At 47.1% G+C, this 23,268-nt stretch overlaps 1 protein-coding gene and 1 long non-coding RNA gene across 6 annotated transcripts in view; one reads left to right on the top strand and one right to left on the bottom strand.

The window, feature by feature from the left end:
• Positions 1 to 1,533: 1,533 nt before the first annotated feature.
• On the bottom strand, positions 1,534 to 6,103 carry LOC137483239 (uncharacterized). Its single transcript, XR_011004405.1, has 2 exons — positions 2,130 to 6,103; positions 1,534 to 1,936 (listed from the first exon to the last, which is right to left on the bottom strand). It is a non-coding gene; the product is annotated as an uncharacterized lncRNA (long non-coding RNA).
• Positions 6,104 to 6,188: 85 nt separating this feature from the next.
• ERGIC1 (endoplasmic reticulum-golgi intermediate compartment 1) overlaps positions 6,189 to 23,268 on the top strand; it is a 58,734-nt gene continuing 41,654 nt past the window's right edge. Inside the window, exon 1 of one of the 5 annotated variants that reach the window (XM_068206174.1) lies at positions 6,189 to 6,361. In XM_068206174.1, coding sequence (XP_068062275.1) covers positions 6,204 to 6,361 — 158 coding nt within the window. In that variant the 5' untranslated portion in view covers positions 6,189 to 6,203. Of the gene's footprint in view, positions 6,362 to 10,417; positions 10,441 to 19,660; positions 19,853 to 19,995; positions 20,202 to 21,206; positions 21,257 to 23,268 lie in introns of those variants that run through there. The other 4 variants (XM_068206175.1, XM_068206176.1, XM_068206173.1 and 1 more) reach the window with 4 other exon arrangements.

Below are 23,268 nucleotides of genomic sequence, written 5' to 3'. Positions count from 1 at the left end.
CGTGCAGCGGCTCTGGGAGACGTCCAAAACAGCACTCAGGCACCAAAGTGCAACTTCTGCAGACTGCTGGCGCCTGTGCTCGTGAGAGCAGCCCAGGAAAGCTCTGCCTGCCCTGCTCAGCTACGTCAGATGCTCTAAGTGCCCACAGCTCCTGGGGAACGCTTCCCGAGGCGCCGCAAGGTCTGGCGCCTTGTCGTGCCCCACTGCTCCGGGTGGGCTCAATTCCCTCAGCTGCTCCTTGCCTCCTTGTCCAGAAATCAGGTGGGGCTTTTGTCAGGAAGACCTTCAAGACCCAATTTCCCAGGCATGATGTAGGCACCAGAAGGGAAGTCTCAGGAGTGCTGACGGGTACTTAACATCAGTGAGTCTGGGACCCCTCCTCCAGTATCCAAGCACAGTCACTGTTTCCAAGGTAAAAGCCCTAATTCAACTCCAGAAATTCTGCACTTCTGGTTACACAGTGGCTCAGCCTTCAGAGGCTGGGCAGAGCACATTTTTCTCCCTTGCCCTGATGCCCTCAAGTTTCTCACACACTCTGTGTCAAAGGTCCACACCTGTCTTCCAGGGAAGGGCTCTCCAGCACACGGTGAGTATTTAAAGCAGAGGGGTGGCTCATCTCCCAGGCATATTTTCACTGACAAGACTAATTTAGATGTGGATGCCAAATGTGTTGTCTGAGCACAGAAGCAAACACTTTGTGGCCCTGTAAGAGTTTCACAGTGAGGTATTCAGAGGTCCCCTTCTCCTGAGTATTTCCCACTGGCTGACGTAGGAATCTCACCATCAGTGTACAGGTTAAGGGCACTTGAGTCCTTCAAGTCTTGGTACTGAACTATTCCTCTCCAGTGTAAAGGGAATTTAAGGTATTTAACTCACTACAGAGCACTGAGAAACAGGTGTAATCCTCAACTCTCCTCTGCTGCTAATCCCAAATCTCCTTGAGATCCGGCCCTCTTAGTGTTCAAAGTCCTCTATCCAGGATTTCACCCTAGTTAACTGTTAACTTGCATCTCCCTTTGGCCATGACCTTTGGTCAGGTGTTTGCAGTCTCCTGAACCACACTGAGCACTCACCACCACAGGGGTGCTGTACAAAGCATGAGGTAAGCCTGGGACAGGGGCTGCAACTTCTTTGTGGCATTCATTTCCACAGTGGAAAAAGAAATAAAATACAAAAATACAAAAAATGTTCTGCTCGCTGTGACTTTCCCATAGTAAATTCCTGGCACCTTAAATGTGCCAGGAAACAGGCTTGAAAACAGGCAGTTTGTATTAAAAGCAGGGTAAATTTTCTAGGGGCTTTAAGAGTGGCAGATTCCCCTGGGCATTTGCCCATTGTCACAGAACAAGGGAGAGGCCATGCGGCTGCACAGATCCCCTTCTCCACACTCATAAACATCAGCTGCACCCATCCCTGTGACTGAAAAACAATCAGATTATTTCTTCTGCCTATTGAGCAGGAAGAGGAGAGGTGGTTGTTATGTCTTAAGGAAAGAGTGCACCTATTCAATAAAGAAGGAACTTACACAGTAAATTCAGTAGATATTCATTTATTCTATTGTGTATTTTAAGCCCAATCTCGCAAAAATACCTGGACAGCATTACATGTGGTAATGATAAACAAACCACACTGCAACAAGACTTTAAGACAACATTTAAAGCTTGCTTTTTGTTCCCTGGAATTTGGGAAGTACTGCCAACACGTAGCTTATCCAAATCCTAAGAGGAAGGGCTGAACTTTCATTACTGATTATACTTAGCACAGCACTTGTATTTGAATTCTTCACCTCCACGCGCATCCTGTTCCTTCAGCAAGATTTCCTCAAACGCCGTTATTTATATTTTGAAAACGCTTTATACCATTTTTTCTCTTCATTCTCTGCAGTGTTTTTTCCTTTTCCTGAACGGCAGTTGTGCTCAGGGCTCCAGGCCACACCCTGCAGAACACAACACATAATCGGGGGCACCCGCCCTGCGGAGCAATGCGCTCACCCCGATTCCCAGCCCACCCCGCCACACCAGCGCTGCAAACCGAATAAAATCACCCGGGGAAATGGCCTGGGGTGGGCCCTGCCTCACAGCGTGCCAGACAAAAGCCACGGGGCAGCTTTTGGTTGTGTTTTTACACACCTGTGTAGCAGAAGGGGAATAAGTGAATAAGCACTGCACCTTCCTCAGAGTCATGGCACATTCCCCATTGATGAACGAAGCGCAGTTGACCCGAAGGATGAGTGTGTGTACCCGGCTTTGCCTTTGGCAAACAGTGATGCTCATGACCCAGTCACAGCACCCACACTAAGCTCCCAATGCAAGAGCTGTGGCAGGAGCCAGAGGCTGAAACAAAACTCAGCCCTGTGTAAGGAATCACAAACAGAACAAAAAAGGGGAATCGTATATGTGAGTGTTACAGCATGTGAGATCAGCCCAAACCATGCTGGACAGGTAAGGATTGAGGCTGGACTTTTCTGGGAAAGAGAAAACTTCAAGAGTACAAAATTGAGATAAGTAAAATTCAGAGGATCATGGAATATCCTGAGATGGAAGGGATGATCCAAGCCCAGCTCCTGTCCCTGCACAGACCCCCAGCCATCCCACCCTGGGCATCCCTGGAGCGCTGTCCAAGCCCTCCTGGAGCTCTGGCAGCCTCGGGGCCGTGCCCATCCCTGGGGAGCCCAGGGCAGTGCCAGCACCTCTGGGGGAAGAACCTCTCCCAAAATCCAAGCTGAGCCTGCCCTGGCACAGCTTCAGCCCTTCCCTGGCTCCTGTCCCTGTCACAGGAGCAGAGATCAGAGCTGCCCCTCAGGAGGAAGCTCCAGGAGACCTCCCCTCAGTCTCCTCAAGGCTGAATTATCAAGGATTAATATAAACTCTGTAAATTAACTTTGTTAATGTGAAGTCAAAACTTAAAAATAGCGTATCAACTGGAGATGAAGAATATCCCAGAAACCTGGACACAAATCATTTTACCTGCAAAAACAAATTTATTAAATAAATAACCAAGAAGATTGTTCAAATAAAGCACTTTTTGGCCACTATTTTTTTCATAGGAAGGAGGTACCAGTTTTGTTGTTGTGAGCCATTAGTCAAGAATTCAGATAGACTCATCCATGATCTGATTTATCTGTAACAAAGTGATCTGGAATGAGGAAAATGCTCTTTTTTGCAAGAAGAATTATGAACACAAATTAGGACTGAAGGGATTTGTTTGCTAATTTAGAACTAAAGCTGATCTTACTCTGTAGTCTTAGGTGAGTCAATTCATCCTCCTGCTTTGGTTTCTTGGTTGTTAAAGAGGTCTGAAAATATTGGTGTACTGGTTTCAGAGTAGCAGTTTGGCTCGATGAACATTCCCAATGCAATTTGGAGAGAAATGATAATTTTAAGTCTGCTGTTGTCAGAAGAAGGCTGACTTACTGCTCCCATGAAAAAGAAAGTTAACTTTTCCGTCAGTTGTCAGTATCAGTTCGCTCATTCCAGTTCTAATGGTGGGACAACCACCTCAAATGAACCCCTTGCTTTTGGTTCCCATTCTGACACACACCATGAGCTCAGCTGCCCCACCCAGCTGGACTGGGGACAAATTCCTGTTCTTATCTCCAGCTCCATGGAAGCCTTATGCAATTAAACAATATTGTGACGAGGGGTCTTATCTCATGGCATTAACCTCTTCTTCCCTTGGCAAGGATGTGAGCGAGCTGGACCCAGCTGCAAAGCTGCTCTGAGCCCATTGCTTTCTCCAGTTTGACCTTTTAGTGGAAAATAAAATAAAATCCCCACAATGCGAGCTCTCGCTGCGCTGTGTTCTTGAGACTCGAGCCTGCAGGAGGAGAACTCTTCAAGGCCACCTCCAGATTTATCTACTGTACAAGTGAAGAGCTTTGGTAAACCCTTCAACACTCCCTTGGCTCCTGGGAGAGCTGATGCCTCTGCACAGGACAGTTAATAACAGCTAATGATGTGGGGGCCTTGCCAGGAGCTCTCGGTTGTGTAACCACCTCGTCAGGAACTGTTTGTTTTGGTTTTTTTCCACAACGATCCTCCCCCCTGGCTACGCCAGTGCAATGGCTTGACCTCATGAGAGATGAGAACTGTCTCATTAATTTCACTGGGCTGCTCAGTTTTGGAGCACAGCGTGAAGTGCGGCAGGATTTTGTGGCTGATCTGTTAGCATTTTGCTGAATGTGCTCACACAATGCAGGCAGATAATTTAAGTGTCTGAGATCAAAAAACCCCCAAAAAACCGATTATTTTTATCTATTCCCTGGGGGCTTCTGGGGAATAATGCCGTGTTATCTCATACTCGGGATTCCTCCAGTTCAGTTTCTCATATTCCCAGCATGAATTATTACCGCTTTCTTTGAATGAAAATGGTATCGATTAACAGCTCTGACTCTTCAGTAGTTTTGCCCTGCTTGTTTCAATCTGAATTTCTTTTTCTTTTAACCAGGTATGGGCCTAGTTTCTGTCTGAAGGGGAAAAAATGGAAAGATGTGAATCTCTAAGTAAAGAAATGATGACAGCAGGAGGAGGAGGAAGAAAGGTACAGAATCAATTAGAAATGCAGTATATTGCATACTCAGATTACTGTCATCTCACTCTTTCTCTTGCCCTGCTTTTAGACTTAAAGGCAAGAATAGTTGTATTTTGTTCCTGCAGTGCAGTCTAACCTGCACTGCATGTGAGTGACAGCGATTCTGAACACAGCAGCAGTCACACTACAAAGCATCCCTGAGGACACTGCTAGCTGGTGACAGAATTATGGGAAGGAACAGGGATGGTGCAAGGAGCAGGACAGGATTAGTTCAGTGCACTGCACCGAACCTGCCAGGGATGCAGACAGAAAAAGACATGCAGGCAAAACAGAAAGACTGGGGAAATGCCTCGTCTAATGAATGGAGAGCTTTTTCTAACTTTAATCCCTTGACTCCAGTAAAATTGCACAAAAAAAAAAAAGATTTCCAAGAGCAGGTGAAAGAGCTGTGCTGGCCTTTAAAGGAGCTTATAATAGAATCTTGGAATGGTTTGGGTTGGAAGGGAGCTTAAAGCTCATCCAGTGCCACCCCTGCCATGGCAGGGACACCTCCCACTGTCCCAGGCTGCTCCAAGCCCCAATGTCCAACCTGGCCTTGGGCACTGCCAGGGATCCAGGGGCACCACAGCTGCTCTGGGCACCTGTGCCAGGGCCTGCCCACCCTCCCAGGGAACAAGTTCTTCCTAATGTCTAAGCTAAACTGAAGAGGTGCCCAGGGATGGAGGAGTGGGTGCTCTTCCTTCCTTTGAGGGCACTTGGAGGTGTGAGACCTTTCCCTGTCCGTCACCAGGGCCTGGCTCTGCCTGCAGACACAGCCCGTGGTGCAGCCCCTGACACACGCTGGTAGTGGTGTGATGCTGAGAGTGCAGAAGATGCTGGACAAAGCCTGAAACACCTCCACACTCCGGTCTGGAGCACCAGGAGCAGCTGAGGGAGCTGGGAAGGGGCTCAGCCTGCAGAAAAGGAGGCTCAGGGGTCCCTTCTGGCTCTGCACAGCTCCTGACAGGAGGGGACAGATGGGAGGACATCCAGGAGGAGAGGGAACGGCCTCAGGCTGGGCCAGGGCAGGCTCAGGGTGGACATCAGTAGGAATTTCCCCATGGAAAGGGTGCTCAGGCACTGGAAGTGCCCAGGGAGGTTTGGATCCCCATCCCCGGAGTGTCCCAGGCAGGGCTGGAGGTGGCACTGGGTGCTCTGAGCTGGGGACAGGGTGGGGATGGGGCACAGCTGGGACCCGATGATCCCGGTGCTCTCTTCCAACCGAAATAATTCCGTGATACCGTGCTGCCAGCGCCCTGAGAGCCGCGGGGCTGAGCGGAGCCCGGCGAGCACCGAGCGGACCCTGCAAACTGCGGGAGCCCCGCGGGGCCTGGGGCCGCCCGCACCCCGCACCCCGGATCCCTCATCCCGCACCCCGGATCCCTCATCCCGGATCCCTCATCCCGGATCCCTCATCCCGCACCCCGGATCCCTCATCCCGGATCCCTCATCCCGCACCCCGCACCCCGGATCCCTCATCCCGCACCCCGGATCCCTCATCCCGGATCCCTCATCCCGCACCCCGCACCCCGGATCCCGGATCCCTCACCCCGGATCCCGGATCCCGGCTCCCCGAGCGCGGTGCCGCCGCTCCGTAACCCGGCGGCGGAAGCCCCGGCCGGCCCGGCCGCCCAATGGGCTGGGGCTGCGCGGCGCCGGGGCCGGGGCCGGGGCCGTCACTTCCTGGCCCTGCAGCCGCCGGCAGCGAGGCCACAGCCGGGACCGGGGGCGGCGGCGCCCGCAGCCCGCCCGCCACCACCACCGCCACCACCATGCCCTTTGACTTCAGGAGGTGAGTGTCGCCGAGAGTCGCGACAGAGCCCGCCCGCCCCGCGGGGACCGCCCGCCGCCGCCCCGCGCCGCTCCCCGCCCGAGGGTGCGCGTGGGATGGGCGGATGGATGGATGGATGGATGGATGGATGGATACATGGATGATGGAGGGATGGATGGAGGGATGGATGGATGGATGGATGGATGATGGGTGGATGGATGGAGGGATGGATGGATGGATGGATACATGGATGATGGAGGGATGAATGGAGGGATGGATGGATGGATGGATGGAGGGATGGATGGATACATGGATGATGGAGGGATGAATGGAGGGATGGATGATGGGTGGATGGATGGATGGATGGATACATGGATGATGGAGGGATGGATGGATGGATGGATGGATGGATACATGGATGATGGATGGATGGATGGATGGAGGGATGGATGGATGGATGGATGATGGGTGGATGGATGGACACATGGATGGATGGATGGATGGATGGATGGATGGATGGATGGATGGATGATGGATGGATGGATGGACACATGGATGGATGGATGGATGGAGGGATGGATGGATGGACAGACGGACGGAAGGACTGTGCGCAGGGAAGGGAGTGGGGAGGCTGTGCCCAGCTCTGTAATGCGGTTCCACCAAGCCAAAGGGGATGTGTGCAGTTTGGGTTGCCTGGGCAGGACGGAGAGAGCAGCAGGACCTGCGGGGTGATGGATGCGGGTGTTGTTGGGGTGGAGGTGCTGGGCTGCTGCTCCTCCCACAGGTGTCTGGGGGTCTCACTTTTTGTGAGAGGGGTCACTTTTTGGGGTGCGGCTCCTGCAGCACCTTTAAAAGGTCATGGTGCAGCTCCCATGGCAGCTTTAGGGCATCATTCCTTACAGTGGCGTTCCCACAGCCGCTTTAGAGGGTCATTTCTTACAGTGGGGTTCCCACATTAGCCTTAGGAGATCACAATGGGGATCCCACAGTGGCTTTAGGGGGTCACTGCTTAGGGTGGAGCTCCCAGAGCATCTTTAAGGGGTCACTCTTTGCAGCGGGGCTCCCACGCGAGGCTCCGTGTGCCAAAGCTGTGCCACGTGTCTCATGGCTGGGGACCAACACCGACGCCTCCACCTCTGGTTTTGCCATTTTGAGCAGGTGCAAGTAGTAGGATTGGCCTTTCTGCGTGGCTCCTTCATCCTCTGTGCCATTGGAGGCAGTGTCAGGTACCAAAGCAGAAGTGAAAAAGACCTCTCTGACTTCACTGGAGCCAAAATAGCAACTGCGGGTTCATTTTCTTTTTTGAGCTGTTCTTGAACCAACAATTTGCATCTTTCCAAGTTCAGAGATGCCAAGGGGAAGATGCACAGATGAGTTTTCTAGTACAGATTTTACTACAACGTTAATAGTACAATAAAAAATGCATACATTTTTGGGAACTACAGTCCTTTCCGTGTAGGATCATTTTGACCCCTACATGTGCACCCCTTTGAGATGGGAAATGGTGATAGTGCAGTGTTTTATTATATTTTTGCTGTAATTCTAAACCAGGCCTCTCATTTATACAGGCTAACAGGATCTTGTGTGATCCATGGGGCATTGTTGAACATGGAGGCAGTTGCTTCTGAATGAAAACTTGCTGAAGCTGGAAACAGCATCTGCTGGATCATGTGGGATCCGGGGCCCAGAGCCTCGTTTCTGCTTTTGTGTAAAATTTGATAGAAAAATTCTTCTTTGGAGACATTCTGCCAGCTGCGAATCCTATTGCCATCCATTTTCAGACTTGTAAAATACATGAGCAATAAGAGATCTTGGGCTGTGGCTGTCACTTTGTAATAGCAGATAAAGAAAATGTTATTTCTGATGTCTTTGAAAATGTAATTTCTGTTTGGTCTCAGAATGTGTGGAAACACTGGCTCACCAAGAGCATAATCATCTTAAGAGACAGCACTAGTGCTTCACTTTGGAATGGAAAAAAGATGTTCAGTAAAAGCTGAATTGCAGGGTTTGTGTTAATGAGTTACAAAAACAGAGACATCAGTTCAGATCTGCATTTTAAAGATTCACAATTGCAAATAACTTCTTTGTCATTCAGAGTGGAGGATTAGAAATAGACACTTCAAAGCTCTTTCTCAAATAACATAAGCTCACTGAACTTCAGCTTTTCTGCAAGGATGAATTTTTCAAAAGCTGCCATTGATAACAGGAATTTCCTATCTAAAGTACAGAGGAGCTGTTGTCACGTGCAGCAAACCACTTTCCTGTTTTAGAAGCATGAACGGAGTTCAGGACCAAAAGGTTTGAAAAGGTTAGAGCCCTTTTTAGCTGCTGTGGGTTTTGTTCATAGTGCAGGCAGTGGAACAAAATCTGCTGAGGCTGGAAAATGTTACTGATGTAGGTAAAATATGATGCACACGTTAAAAAACCCGCACAGGTACTTCCTGACAACTCTAGAACGTGCAGTACAAGTTCTTGGAGAAATAAGGTCACCACCCTGAGTATGTTTCTGAATGAAGAAATGACATTTTCACCGTGTAAATTTCAAGGTTTTTCTCTCAGAGATTTCAGCAGGATGTTGCCTTTGGCAGGTACATTTTGGGACCCTGCCTTTTACATGCCTGTGCGTGACTAGAGGTTTGGATTGTTAAGAAACTTTTAGAAATGCCCCTGCATATCTTCTAGAGTCCAGAATTCCATGTGGAAATTCCAAGTTGTGTTCTTCTGGAGGCCACACATTTCACGTTGCACCTGAAGGAATTCTGGCCTTAGCTGCTCTGCCAAGGACATTTGGGAAGGCAAGGTTTTGTTGTTTTTGTATCCTCCCCTTTCCTAGAGCTTTCTTTTTGGTAGTTTAGGGTGGCAGGATGTTGATAGCTGGCACCAGGTGGAGAGAGGGCATTGTAGAGCAGCTGCAAGTTTAGGCTTTGAGCTCTTTTTCCACACAAAGTAGCTCTAGGAGGAATAGGTTGCCCAAACCTCATCTGGAGAAGATGAAGACACAAATGACAAGTAATTAAAGCAGCCCAGGACCAAAAATGTCCCTGTTCTTCACCAACTAAAAGTCAAAGAAATAATTTACTTCCATAGGGCTAAATCTCTTTGCTCTGTCTTAAACCTAGCTAGATTGAAGCACCAAAATTGCTTAAAAATCTTTCTTTGAAGTTGTCTCCATCAGCCAGTCTGATATGGAAGTAGCTTGGTTTGTTACATGTACTTTTTTGTACAGTTTTTTTTTTTGTAGGACTCCTGTTTTCTTGGCTTATCAGTGGTTCCCTTTCCTAGTACAAACTTCATTTAATTCATAAATAAACCAACATTTTCACAGTAATCTCACATGAATAATAACTATTCTGTGTCAAGTATCTATAGGGTTTTAATAGTACTCAGAATTTACCTAATGCTTTTCATTTTTCAAAGCATTTAATTCAGACTAATCCCCCCAGTCCTGCTGTGATGTTGGTACAGAACCAAGTTTTCAGCTTCCAGATTGAAGCCTTCAGTACAGGTCTGTTCAGTGCATGTCACAAGAATCCAGCCCTCCTACAGAACTCCTAAATCAGTTTGTATTTCCAGAAGGCCTGGTTCTTTCCTATTTTTTAACACCCATTTGGCTGAAAGAGAGAGACAGATGTTTCCCTTCTTGCCCATGTCCTGGTTTTTAGAACTTGTGTCAGCAAAGCAGCTTTGTATGTGTTTGATGGGGGATTTTGAGTTCTCTCACTGGAGCTGAAAGGGTATGTCCCCTTGGAGCCTTTAAGATCTGGTGTCACCTGCACACTTGCAGCCTCTGAGGATGGTTCCGATCATAATTAGATTAAACTCTGAGCCAGGGTCATCTTGAGTGGTGATTGTGAGCCAGCCAGAAGGGATCCCACATGTTCTGGGATCCTCTTAACAGGAGGCTCAGCTGGTGCTGGGACTCAGCCTGCTCAGGAGTTGAGAATGTCACAAATAAAAATGAGAATTACAGATGTAGAATGGAGTGGCTCCCCTGCAGTGGAGGAGGACACGGTGGGGAGAAGCATTGCTGTGAGTTCTCTTGACTCTGGTGGCTTTTCTTTGCACCTGCCACCTTGCATGGAAGAGTTACTGATGGCTTTGTAAGATACTGAAACTTCTGAACCATCTTGGTCACTTTAGTTGGTTACGCTGAGAAAAACTAAAATAGACCACTCTGAAATCAAGTTTTTGTTCTAATCTTGGGTAATTCACAGTTGTGCCCTGGCCAGGTGTTTCACACAGAGTGGCAAATGTCTGTGAAGCCTTATTTTTATGTTTAACTGAGAAATTCAGGATTTATTTCCCACAGTTAATCACTGTGATGTTTTCATTAGGGTTTTTTTTTTTATTGTTCCTTGTTTGGTTTTGGGGTTTGGTTGTTTTTTTTTTCACAATGTGATAACCTGTATGCAGTAACAATGTGCTGTACCCGGATTTTGGAGGTCATGGGAAAGGAGCCAGGCTTAGAAAGGATTTAGATTTAAATGCTGATCTAGAGTAGAAGGCAAAAACTTTTATTCCATCTGCACACTATGACAGGCTCCCACTGTCAGCTGTTCTTTGGCATATCTGTGATAAATTATATTTTAGTGTGGGTGTGCTGATTCAGACCTATGGATCATTTTTATTGTTTTTGGGACACAGGCAGGTCTTTGCTTTAGTTCCTGAAGGTTTTCTTTTAAATCAAATTGTTCAATCTTAACCAAAGCTGACACACTCCAACTTTCCTGCTCTTAGCAAAGGGAGTTTGTTTGGTTTTAAATTAGACCTAAGGGTTGTGATGGTGAATAGACAAACTGGTGCTCACACTTGTGACCAGGCACAGTTGTGAAATTGATTCCTGACCAAAAGAAAAATGAGGGGACCATGAAAGACTGTTTTGTTCCTTCTTTTCTGAAACCTGAAGACTAAAATCAAGTTATTTGCCTTAACAAGTGAATGAGGAGGTGTCTGAGGGGTGCTTAATTTGGAGAAAATTTTTCTCTGTAGACTCAAAATCGCCTAAAATGCCCTGGTTTATGCTCATTAATCTGGGCAGGAATCAATTTCACAACTGTGCCAGGTCACAAGTGTGAGCATCAGTCTGTCCATTCCCCATCACAACTCCAAGGTCTAATTTAAACCCAAATATACTCCCTATGCTAAGAGCAGGAAGGTTACAGTGATTTTGTCCAAAATATTAATTCTTGTGTGTGATTGAGCTGGTAGCCATCACTTCCTAAATTAACGTCTGGGGGCCGTAGCACAGCTCTGGTTTGGGTAGTTACAGATGTACAGAATTACAGAATGACAGAATATTCTCTGTTGGAAGGGACCCACAAGGATCCAAGCCCACAACCATGGCATTATTAGCAGCATGCTCTGACAAACTGAGCTCATTTCAGCAGTTACTGCATTTCCATCCCCACCTGCAGCCACGTCTGGAGCCTGCTCCAGTTCACATTGTGCAATGCCACTGGTAAACAATCCTTGCAAGTGGTATTGCTGCCACCTTACGTAATGACCAACGTGGATTTGGGTGCCAAGCAGTGCCATGACTAACTTTGGCTCAACAATAGCCCTTTGAGGGCACCTGAGAAATTATTCTGCAGTCACAGCAGTCAGATGGGCAGGCAGAGCTGTACAGACAGAGTCTATTGATGTTTGTGCCACAAATAACTGATTATACATGGTGTGCATGTATGTAAATATTTCTTTCTAAGTGCCCCTAGTGCATAATTTCTCTGAAAATATCATCAGAGTGGAGATTTTTTTTTTCCCCTGAGTAAGTAGGGAAATATTAAAGTCTGGCTTTGTAGGAAAGTTTTGCATTGTTTCTTCTGAACTTTAACTGTCCTCCTTTGTTCAGTCCTTGGTGACACAGATGCTTCCTTCATGCCATCATGGTTCATTGCTGTGAAAATGACTGAATCACACTGTAAACAGAGCTGAAGCAATGCCACCAGCCTGGACTGGGAGCTGTGGACGTTGTTGAGCTCGTATTTTGAAGTGTGCTGGTGTATTTTTTAGGCATGTAGTTCAAATGGTGGAGGTGGTGAGGAAAGAATAGTCTTGCAATGAACGAAAGAGTGGGGAATCATCTGTTTTTCTTGTCTTCTGTCCAAGCACAAGCCCTGAAGTGATGTCTAGGTATTCCTGTACAGAGCCAGCTGCTTTCGAAATGGAACACTTTGTCTGCCAAAAAATTAACCACAGCCTTGCCACAATCTACAAAATTTTCCTTATGCTGAAATGCCTGAGTATTTTAGTAGTAAATCTTCTTTTTGCTGAAATGCCTGAGTATTTCAGTAATAATCATGGCAGACACGCACACAAGATGTAGTTGGCCAGTGCAACTCACTGAATTGTGTGTGTTTGGATGTTTGCTTTTCTGTTTGGTTTTTTTGAAGGGTGTTTCCAAATGAGATACATCAAGTTTAATTCAGAGGTGCCAGAAAGATTGGCATGTAATAGAAGAGCCTTCAAAATGCTCTGTTAAAATGTGCAGGCCTGTATTACTGCTGACAGGATTTCAGGAGTGTTTATTTAATTTTATCCTAAAGCAGATCACCTGGCTACCAAACTGTCCCTCTCTGCAGACCACTGTGTGACCCTTAAAACATCAGTAATGTAAATGTGACACAGTTATTCAGTTAATGTAAATGTAATTGTTTTCTGATAAAGGTGGAGTCTTCAAGTCTTGCTTGGATTCTGTGCCATTCTAAATGAAACGTGACCCAACTGCACTGAAATCTGAATGTGGCTGCTGCATTATAACTGGTTATATCTGGACCAAAAACCAGTGGTAAACCTGCAAGTGGCAGCTCTTGAGTCTGTATCAGTTATGTTTTTTTAGTGGGCATCCATACAGATATTTCTGGGAAATTGTATCAAACCAGGGACTTGACTTGGAAGCTGGGCAATGCAGAAGAGTTGTACTTGCTTGTAGGTAACACACTTAAATGCAGATAAAAAACAGGACTGAGTCGTGGAAGCTTGTACAGAAATTTTTGTCTTCTTGGATTGGAATTTAAATAGGAGAACCTGAGCTGGTCACTGCAGAGTTACTGATATTCTGGAAAAGTACAATATATTTTAATCCCTCGTATGGGATAGGAGTTTCTCTTACTGATATGGAGAAATCTCTCTCTGCAGTAGGTATGGATTGGCCTGTGTGTTTTTGAGGGAAGCCTTATGAATATGGAGTTGTTTTCTTCACATATCACTCTCTCCCCTTTTTTTTCTTGATTCCCCAGATGTTATATTTGTTCATGTTCTTTTGTACCAGTCTCTGATTTTTGTGCTGAGCAAGCGCAGCTGGCACTTAAACCAGAAAAGTAGCTTCCCCAAGTAAAACCTGCACATTCTGATGCTAAAATAGTTCTCAGATCTTATTCCAAGGTGTTCAGCAGTGCAAGGCAGCAGCAGAACCTTAGTGTTTTGGGATTCCTGGAAGCTTTGGTACAGCTCTTTCTCCGTAGCTCTTTGGTTGTGTGCAGGTGAAGTATTGGAAATCACAGTCCAGCTTTGAATTTTGTTCAGTGTCTGCTGCAGATCAGGACTTCTGTTTATTTGTGGGAAGGGAATGTTGCAGGAGGTTGAGGACCCTGAGCTGGCAGGTGTCCCACTGGGAAAAGGAGAAATGTTCAGGACCAAGGGGATCACCAAGGGTGGAAGTGCTGGGATGTGCTGGGGAGCTGCAGGAACGAGAATCTCTGAGTTGAAAAGGCACTGGGCCAGGAAGGTTCCAGTCAGCTCATGGCATTCAAGTATCTGAACAATCTGCTTGGTTTGGGGAGCAGCCATATATGTTTCATGCTCTTCCCCATTCTCTCTCTTCTCCAGAAATGCTGCTCCCACTCAGGAGTACAATGGCTCTTACAGTCCAGCAAAGGGCTGGATCCCTTTAAATACCAGTCCCCTTACTTGAGCATTTTTCCTTCGTGACACTTTTCTCCTGTTTTGATGAAGCAAAGTGTAATTTGCTCACTTTATTAAAAATACATTTCTCTTCCATCCTTCATTTTGACACCTGCTTCACTGCCTAAAAGGAAATAAAATGCTTGCTGGCAAGTCTCCACCTTTGAGTATTTGAGATTATACTTTCCTCCTCCTCCTAATTGCCTTTGGAATGTGTTTGAGCCTAACATTTTATTTTGAAGGAAAAAGAAAAGTGATGTACTGCTTCCTGCCTTCCATCCTTCAGTGTCACCTAAAATAGTTGCAGTTTTGGCATATTGCAGCAATACAATTGCTGAGTATACTCCTGAGAGAACAAGGATATGCATTGGAAGAATAAAACCACAAAATTTGGCACGTGGTTGACAAAAAGGTGTTCTGCAGGACAGCATAATAGAACCACAGAGCAGGCAGAAGGGAGGAAAAAAGAACTGGAATCAATCTAAGTGTGAGCAGAATGTATGAATTCTCATGCCTTTTTTCAGCAGCTGCTGTGAGAAGTGTTTTGCCCTGGAAATAGACGGGTTTGTTTTTCTGTCCCTATGCAGATCCTGTACCTGCTAAGTAACCAGCAGGCCAGATGACATAATGTGCTCGGGCTGGTGCCTCCAAAGTTCTCTCAGCCCCTTTCCCTAAATGTCCAGTTACCCAAAGGCTGGATTATATAATTAATGACAGTCCTCTTGGCCTAACCTTGTTTTCTTGTTCTCAGTACTCCTCCTTGTTTCAGACACTTCCTCTGTTGGTTTCATTATGTTCTTGGAACTGGAATTAAGAGGGAGGAGCTGGCTGGCAAGGAAACCTATTCCTACATTTCACTCCTGGGTTTGTAAGTGTGGAGAGCCAGCAGGTCAAAATCCTGCTTGCTTTGAAAACTGGTGTGATGTTGTGAGTAAGTCAGTCATACGGCGTTTGAAAAATTGCAGTCTTCACCTGCTTGCAGTCCAGATAAACTGGTTTAAAGCTCCATCAGCCCCTCCACCTCCCTGTCTGGTCCTTCTCATATCAGAGCTTGCCCAAAGTAATTGAGGATTAAACAGTTTCTGATGTAATTCTGAAGCCTTGAGAGTTTGTCCAGTAAAGCTGAGGTTGTGCAGTGTGTGTGTGTTAATGTCCCATTGTGTGTAAATGAGGACTGGCCGATTGCTTAATGATGTGTGTAATTTATCTGCTGTTACGGGGGTGTTAATCTCATAAAATGTGTTAATAACTGCTTGGTATTTACAAGTATCGGCTTATTGGTCCGGCTTTGAATCTGTATTTGCATCTCCAGCTCACACTCAGGGCCAAGCTTTGCTGTTTGTGTATTCAGTGTTTATTTTCTGTGTGAAACTGCGATTAGCAGGATCACTTATCTTACTTTGCACATGCTTCGGAGTTTGTGTCCCAATTCACAAAACCATCGGGACTGTTCACAAACTGCTCTCCAGGCACAGCCCTGGTACTGAACCAAGCTTGGCTCTTGCAGAGCACATCCAGTTTGTATTCCCAAAGCCACCTTCCTGCTGCTTTTCTTGCACAGACCTTCAAAGAATCAGAGAATCACCACATGTTCTGAGCTGGAAGTGACCCACGAGGATCATTGATCCATCTCCTGCCTGTGGCACAGACACCTCAGCAATCCCGTCTTGTTCATCCCTGGGAGTGTTGTCCAAACTCTCCCGGAGCTCTGACAGCCTTGGTCAGTGCCCCACGACCCTCTGAGCAAAGAACCTTTTTCAAATATCCAGCCTAAAATTCCCCAAACACAACCCCAGCCATTCCTTCAGGTAGAACTTGGAGCTCTGCTGGTTTAGCTTCAGATATTTGCAGCTTTCCCGTCTGTAGATTGCCACGGGCTCGAGGAAAGGTGGGCAGATGTTGCCAGGTGCTGCTGTGCAAAACGAACGAGCTGAAGAAGAAAGGTTTAATTGAGTGGAACAAGAATTACACAGTGACAGAACAAACCCAGGTCTGTTGGCTCCCACTGCTCATCCCGGGATCGCAGCCTGGCTCTGCCAGAGCTGTCCTGAGCTGCTCCCTGCACATCATGTTCTCATCTGCCAGCAGACAGGAACCATAGAAATGTCATCTAAACAAAGAATTAGCAGGGTGAAGGGCTCTAAGTCAGTAGTTCCTATTTTCTGTCTCTGCTGCTGACTTCCTACCATTGTTTTCCCATTCATTTAAACAGATTTCACCTACTTGGTTGGATTGGGAGAAGAGTGATTGATTTTATTGTCTGTGCTGGGTTGTAGGAGCTAAGTGTTCTTGCAGAGTTGTCAGAACATGCACTTGCTTTTGGGTGGGAACAAAAACAGCTAAAGAAAGGATTTCAGAATTAAATCTTGAAGTAATATTTCTCAATGAAAATAGAAAAATTAATGCTTTCTATATACATGTAGAGTAAGGTGTCAGAATAAGGCAGCTCTACTTCTTCACCTGTTTTAGACTGAATTTACTATGTGTAGAAATTCTTCTTTCTTTGCTAGGTTTGTGAAGCAAAACTGGAGATTTTTGCCCAGCACAGGTACAGCAAGGAGCACAGGAACAGGAAACGCAGAGGGTGTTTGAACTCAGCACTTTTAGTGTCAAGTGAGAGAGGCTTTGCTTTAAAAGGACAGGCTTTTCTTGATGCTTCCCCAATTAAAGCCCATCCTTTCCTAGTTCACAGACTTGCTCCAAAATGCTGGTCAGACCAGGTCTGACTTTTTTCCCTGTAGCAGCTCTCAAGCACCTGGGGAATATAATCCAGCCCAGGGCATTGCTGAGCAGTCTGTGTCCCTTGCCTGGCCTTCTTGTTATTCCTCTCCTCACCAGTCTGGTGATGCCCAGCCCCTGTCAGGGTCACTAAGCAGAGGGGAGCTGTGTCCTGCTCGTGCCTTCTCTGTGTCGCAGATCCCAGCTGTTCTCCAGGGCTATCTTTGCTGTTTTATTTCACATATTCTGTCCTTAGGAATGGGGTAACTGATCTTTCTGGCCATCTCTGCACACCCCAGCTGTTACACTGCTGAAGAAGATCCATTTAAGGAGTAAAGACGTTCATCTTTTTATCTCTGGTCCTGGGCACAGGAGCTGTAGGGTTGGTTTCAACACCTGTGAGCAGTAAAACTCCCCCCAGCTACTTCAGACAGGCGTCTGGGATTTTATTTTTTAAGTAAATGGTATTTTGCTAATCAAAAGAGTGCCTTGTGTGCAAACCTGACACAGCTGTGCTGTTTGTTCTACCTCTGTATTTCCCCTCAGCTTGAGCTGTCACGTTGAAAGCTAAATTGGTGGCTTTAGATTTATCCATTTTACAGAAGTAACAGCTTTGCTTTTCAAGATCTTACCACGAGTGTCTGATGTGCTTCGTAGGTGGGAATGAAGCCAGAAAAGTGTGTTCTGATAGACGTACCTGCCTGCCTTTGGTGGAGTGAGACTGTGCCTAAGCCTGCTTGGTTTTATTTAGAGCTAGATGACCTCTGAAGAGCTTAAAAGCCACCTGATGGCTTGTGCTCCTCAGCTGGTGTGCTTGGGCTCCTGGTGCCCAGCAGCTTTGCTGACAAAGCAGGGGTGATTTGTCCCAAAGTCATTGTTTGGGAGCAGTGACCCAAGGAAACAGAGGAACAGTTGCTGCCTGTTAAAGCTTAGAAGCTCTTAACTAAGTGATTGGATTTTTATTTAATTTTTTTTTTCCAGTAACCCTGGAGTATTCTTAGTTTCTCGTATTTTTTCTAGCCTCATCTGTTTTGGGTTTTTTTTTTTTTTTTTGGTCTGTCTCAAGAAATCAAGTCTGGGGCAGCAGTTTCACAGGATGGGCCAGGCTGGAGGGGCCGCCAAGGGTCCCTGGTGCCACCTCCCTGCTCCAGCAGCGCCAGCCCCGGGCACAGGGCACAGCCGTGTGTCCAGCCTGCTCTGGAACGGGACTGCACAGCCTCTCTGGGCTCTGCCCAGGGCTGGCACTGCCCAGGGCAGGAGTTCTGCCTCCTGGGCACGGGAATTGCTGGGCTCAGGCCCTGCCCGGGGCTCTGGGGCCATCGCTGGGCCTGGAGCAGAGCTGGGCCTGCTCTGCCCTCTGCACACAGGGACAGACAGGGGGACACAGGACAGACAGGGGGACACAGGACAGCCAGGGGGACACAGGACAGACAGGGGGACACAGGGACACACAGGGGGACACAGGGACAGCCAGGGGGACACAGGGACAGCCAGGGGGACACAGGACAGACAGGGGGACACAGGGACAGACAGGGGGACACAGGGACACACAGGGACACAGGACAGACAGGGGGACACAGGGACAACCAGGGGGACACAGGACAGACAGGGGGACACAGGGACAGACAGGGGGACACAGGGACACACAGGGGGACACAGGGACAGCCAGGGGGACACAGGGACAGCCAGGGGGACACAGGACAGACAGGGGGACACAGGGACAGACAGGGGGACACAGGGACACACAGGGACACAGGGACAGCCAGGGGGACACAGGGACAGCCAGGGGGACACAGGACAGACAGGGGGACACAGGACAGACACGGGGACACAGGGACACACAGGGGGACACAGGGACAGCCAGGGGGACACAGAGATAGACAGGGGGACACAGGGACAGCCAGGGGGACACAGGGACACACAGGGACACAGGGACAGACAGGGGGACACAGGGGCAGCCAGGGGGACACAGGGACAGCCAGGGGGACACAGGGGCAGCCAGGGGGACACAGGGACACACAGGGACACAGGGACAGCCAGGGGGACACAGGGACACCCTGGGACACCCAGGGCTGAGGCCGCTCTCACTGGGGCTCCTCTCCAGGCTGAGCTCAGCCTTTCTCAGCCTTCCCAGGGCACAGAGGTGCTCCAGGCCCTTGCTCGGCTCCGCAGCCTCCAGTGGTCCCAGGATCTCCAAGTCTCCATTCCTGATCCAGAAGCTACAGCCTGAGGATCTGGCTTACTTCATGTTTATGTGTTGGATGCTGGGGAGAGGATGGGGAATGCCATCCCTGGGTGTTCCGGGGGCTAATCACAGACCCCACCGTGCCCGAGCTGGAGGGAGCCAGGTTTTCTCTTGGGCATTTCTATTTCTCAGGCTTTGCTGAGATGAGCAGAGAAGCTGCCTGAGAAGTCAGCAGAGCACACAGAAATGCTCCTTGTCACTCAGCAGCATGCCTCTGGTGGGAAGGTTTCTCTAGAAATACCACTGGGGATTAAAGCCAGGGCGTTTCCATTCGCGTCTCCAGCCTGAATGATCCTGCTCTGACAGCAGGCAGAGCTTCCTTTTGATACCATGAATTCGCATGGAAAATACCCAACATGGCCTGGGTTTTTTCCCCCCCTTCTGCCTCCAAGCTGCATTGATTTGGGGAAGGGGAGAAGGGAAGCTGCTGAGACAGGGTGGTTAAACTCTGATCTCCCCTTTGTAACACCAACCTCTTCTGAAGTGTTCCTAGAGAGGTAAAATGGAGTCTGTTTGTGCACAGTCATCTTTGAATGTCAGATGGACTTAATCCAAGTTATATTTACCATGACTGAGTTTCTCTCTGCCTCCCATGTCCTCCTTAAAAATGATGAAGTGTTTTATGCAAAGTGGATTCTCAGCTGTAATTGGTATCTCTGCTAAGAGCCTTAATAGTAGCAGCTACTGAATGAATCATAGTCCATAAACTCTTCTGCTGTCTCTGGGAAAGGGTCTTCCAGAGGTGGGAGCAGCAGGAATGGGGGGAAACAAAGCTGTGTGGTGGGATGGGGGAGACTCTTCAGAGCCATTGTCGCAGCTCATTTCATGTGCACTCAGACATGTTTCCTCAAGTGGGGCTGAGGTTTCTCATTCTCTTCTTGCCCCACACCTGCCTTGGTTTCCTGAATTGCCACTGCAGCTCTTCTGTCGTGAAATGAAACTTCAAAATAGACCCAGTTATACAAATCTTGTGGGAAGAGCTGGTTGTCTCTGCACCAGGTCTTGTAGGTCCTGTGGGGATCCCAAATAAAGGGGAATGGAACCAATCATCTCTTCTCTCTGCTCAGTAAAACAACAAAAAGGTTCAAGGAGGCAGGTAGGAAATGGTAAGAGGAAGAACAGAAGTGTTTTGTGTGACAAATCCCAAGGTTATGTCCTTGTCTCCAGGGAAAACTAATCCTCAGAGTCGAGGATGATCCGTCTCTTTAAAGGCACTTAAATAGAAATTGTAGTTGGCTGGATTCACTGATATCTACATGAAGTAATTAGAGAGGCTTGTGTAATTCTGAGGGATGTGGCCTAAAAATGAATTTGTTTAGAATGTCTGAGTGACAGACGCTCTCAGAGAAAAGGCAGTGGATGTTTTGAAGCTTGTTATCAGCCAGACCTGCCTCAAAGTGACTCTTATCAAAAACCAAATGGGTGCTGGCATAGGCTTGACTGTCCAGGGCTGTGTTTGGCACCTGCCTTGCTCTCTCTGTGTCTTCTACGCTGCTGTAGTTTTTTTTCATGTTTTTTTTCATCAAAAACCATCTGGGATTGTTGTTTTGAATTAATGTTCCCAGAAATGCACAGTGCAGCAGTTTTTCTGTCCACCTGAAGAAGAAAACCAGTGTAACAAATAGAGCACTTTATCTTCTTTTGGCAAAAAACACCTTTTTTTTTTTTTCTTTTCAAGACTGAATTTTTTAAAACTTAATGTGCATGGGCTGCCTGTGTGTCATTTCTTGAACATGACAAGTACAGCGTGTAACAGTAGAAATTCTCTCTTCCACGTTGTAACTGGGTTTACTGGTGAGTATGTCATGAGTGGACTTTGTAAAGAACAGGCAAGCTCTTTGTTTAGTCAGGAATTGGTGTGTGTGGAGAAACAGTGACCTCATGCCTTCTTGGCTTCTTGTGATTTCAGGCTTGCAGCCATGCTCTGATCCCCTTTGCAAGGAGGACTTGACAAATGGGGGAAACCTGCAGCAACATCTCACTGGAGTTTATCTCCAGTTTGCAGCTCCTTGCTGATCCATGGGGAGGGGCATCACCAGCAAACAAGCAGAAGGGTAAACAAGGTTTGATAACTGCTTTAACCCACTTGTATTCCCTGTGCAGTGGCAAGGAAACAGTTCTGGCATGAAAAAGCTTCTCCAAGGCCAACTTGGTCTTCTTTCACTTTAGAGAGCAGAGAAAAATGCCTAAAAATGCAGTGTTAGCTGCTGTGCAAGGTTTAGAGCAAAAAAAAGGAGCGTGGTTTTGGTGTGACAGTCATGTTTTCAAAGGGGCTGTGCAAAGACAGACTTATTCCTGCCTCCTGCCTTGGGAGTGAATTAATTGTACTGCAGATACTTAAATTCTGTGTGAGAAGAGGGATCTCCAGAGAAATCTGGGTGGTACTGCTCGAATCAGCCTCCCACTGAAGGGCTTAAGAGAGGGGTTGTTGTTTCTTTGCTTCTTTGTGCTCTTTTTTCAACTGGAGCCCTTGGTTGAGGGTTTTTGTTGATCAGGAAGCCATCTCAGCCTGGAAAGGTGAATTATTCTTTATTTCCACCCCATGTCTATGTGTTATGGTTGTCTTGTCTTTCTCTTTTTCAACCTGCAGTCCATCTCTTTCTCAGGGAAGTCAATTTTCTTACCAAGAAGGAAACAATCAGGGATGGCATTTCTACTGACCCTAAACCCCTTGTTTCAGAATCACAGAGTCCCAGGGTGGGTCAGGTTGGAAAGGACCACAGTGGGTCACTGGTCCAACCTTTTACATCCAGACAGTTCTGGAATATCCCCAGCGAGGGAGACTCTACACCCTCTAAGTTGACTTTTTTCTCTCTGTATTTGACAAGTCCCCCTTTGTCTAGTTCAGTCACTTCTGCTGTAGAATTGCCAGGTGTTTGATTAACTTCATAGTAAATTCTGTTTCTGCTGGAAAATGTGTTGTCCCTGCAAGTCACTTCAAGTTTTTTGTTAGTGAAACAAATTGGTTCAGCAGCACCAGGCTGTCTCATTTATTCAAAGAGATCTCAAAGCTACTGATGTGTAATAAAATGAAGGTAGTTGTTCACCCCACACTGGACTCGTTACTGAGAGTGAGTAATGTCACCAGGAATTAGTGACCTCAGCTCCAAATGTGGTATCTGCTGAAAAATAGATGTCACTTCTCCAAGCTGGTGAACATGGGAGGTGGAGAACCAAGTGTTGTTCCAACACCCACATTCTTCTGGGTGAATCACAGCCATGGACCCTTTCTGCTGAGCCAAGATGACAATGGTGTATTTGCACCACCACTGACCTGCTAAAAGTGGAATGTCAGCCATGATACTGGTTGAGTTTTTATTTTTTTTAATCATCTTTGACATCACTACTGTAATTTGTTGTAGGGAATGCTCCCAGCCTCTAACTTTCAGGACGTGCTGAAGTACCTACAATAGAGCCAGTATGCTTCAAAAAGAAGACTGATGTTTAAGTATTTGGTTCTCCTGGGGAAAACATAATCTGCCTGAAGAACAAAACCATTTTTCCCTGTCTGTGAGCATTAATTTCTGGAAAGGGACAAAAATTAATCTTTTTGCTGTGGATTTACAGTGCCAAATTCTGTTCTGTGACCAAGTGCCAGATGAGAATGTGTTACAGTTCTGCTTGATTAACTGGAGTCCAAAATACAGTCCAAGAGCTCCAAAACAGCCTTTCCCTGGCCCCTCAGGTAAATCAGTAAAACCAGACCTTGCAGAATGTTACAGGAGAACATTCCACTGCTGCTCACTCCAGAGCTTCTGCTGGGTCTTTGCAGGGACTCCACCCAGGCATCAGTGATTTTGGGAGAAATTCAGCCCTGGGTGCCATGGCCAGTGCATCCCTCCTGTCTTTGTGCCAGGGAGGGATGGGCAAATGCTGGAAACTGAAGGAGGAATCAGTGTTTTTCCTTCTCTGATATGGACTGCTTTGGGTATCAGAGTTTCCCTTAGCTAAAGGGCATTTGAATTTAACCATTGTCTAGTTAGTTCTACTTAAAAGTTGTTGGGGTTTTTTTATTGCCTCACATTCTTTGCTTCTTGTTCATGAAAAACATAACAGTGTCTTCCAG

The sequence above is a fragment of the Anomalospiza imberbis genome, chromosome 15 (assembly GCF_031753505.1).
Source record: "Anomalospiza imberbis isolate Cuckoo-Finch-1a 21T00152 chromosome 15, ASM3175350v1, whole genome shotgun sequence".
NCBI lineage: Eukaryota > Metazoa > Chordata > Aves > Passeriformes > Viduidae > Anomalospiza > Anomalospiza imberbis.
Note: the sequence above shows the minus strand (reverse complement) of the source record. Positions and strands in the feature narration are given on the sequence as shown.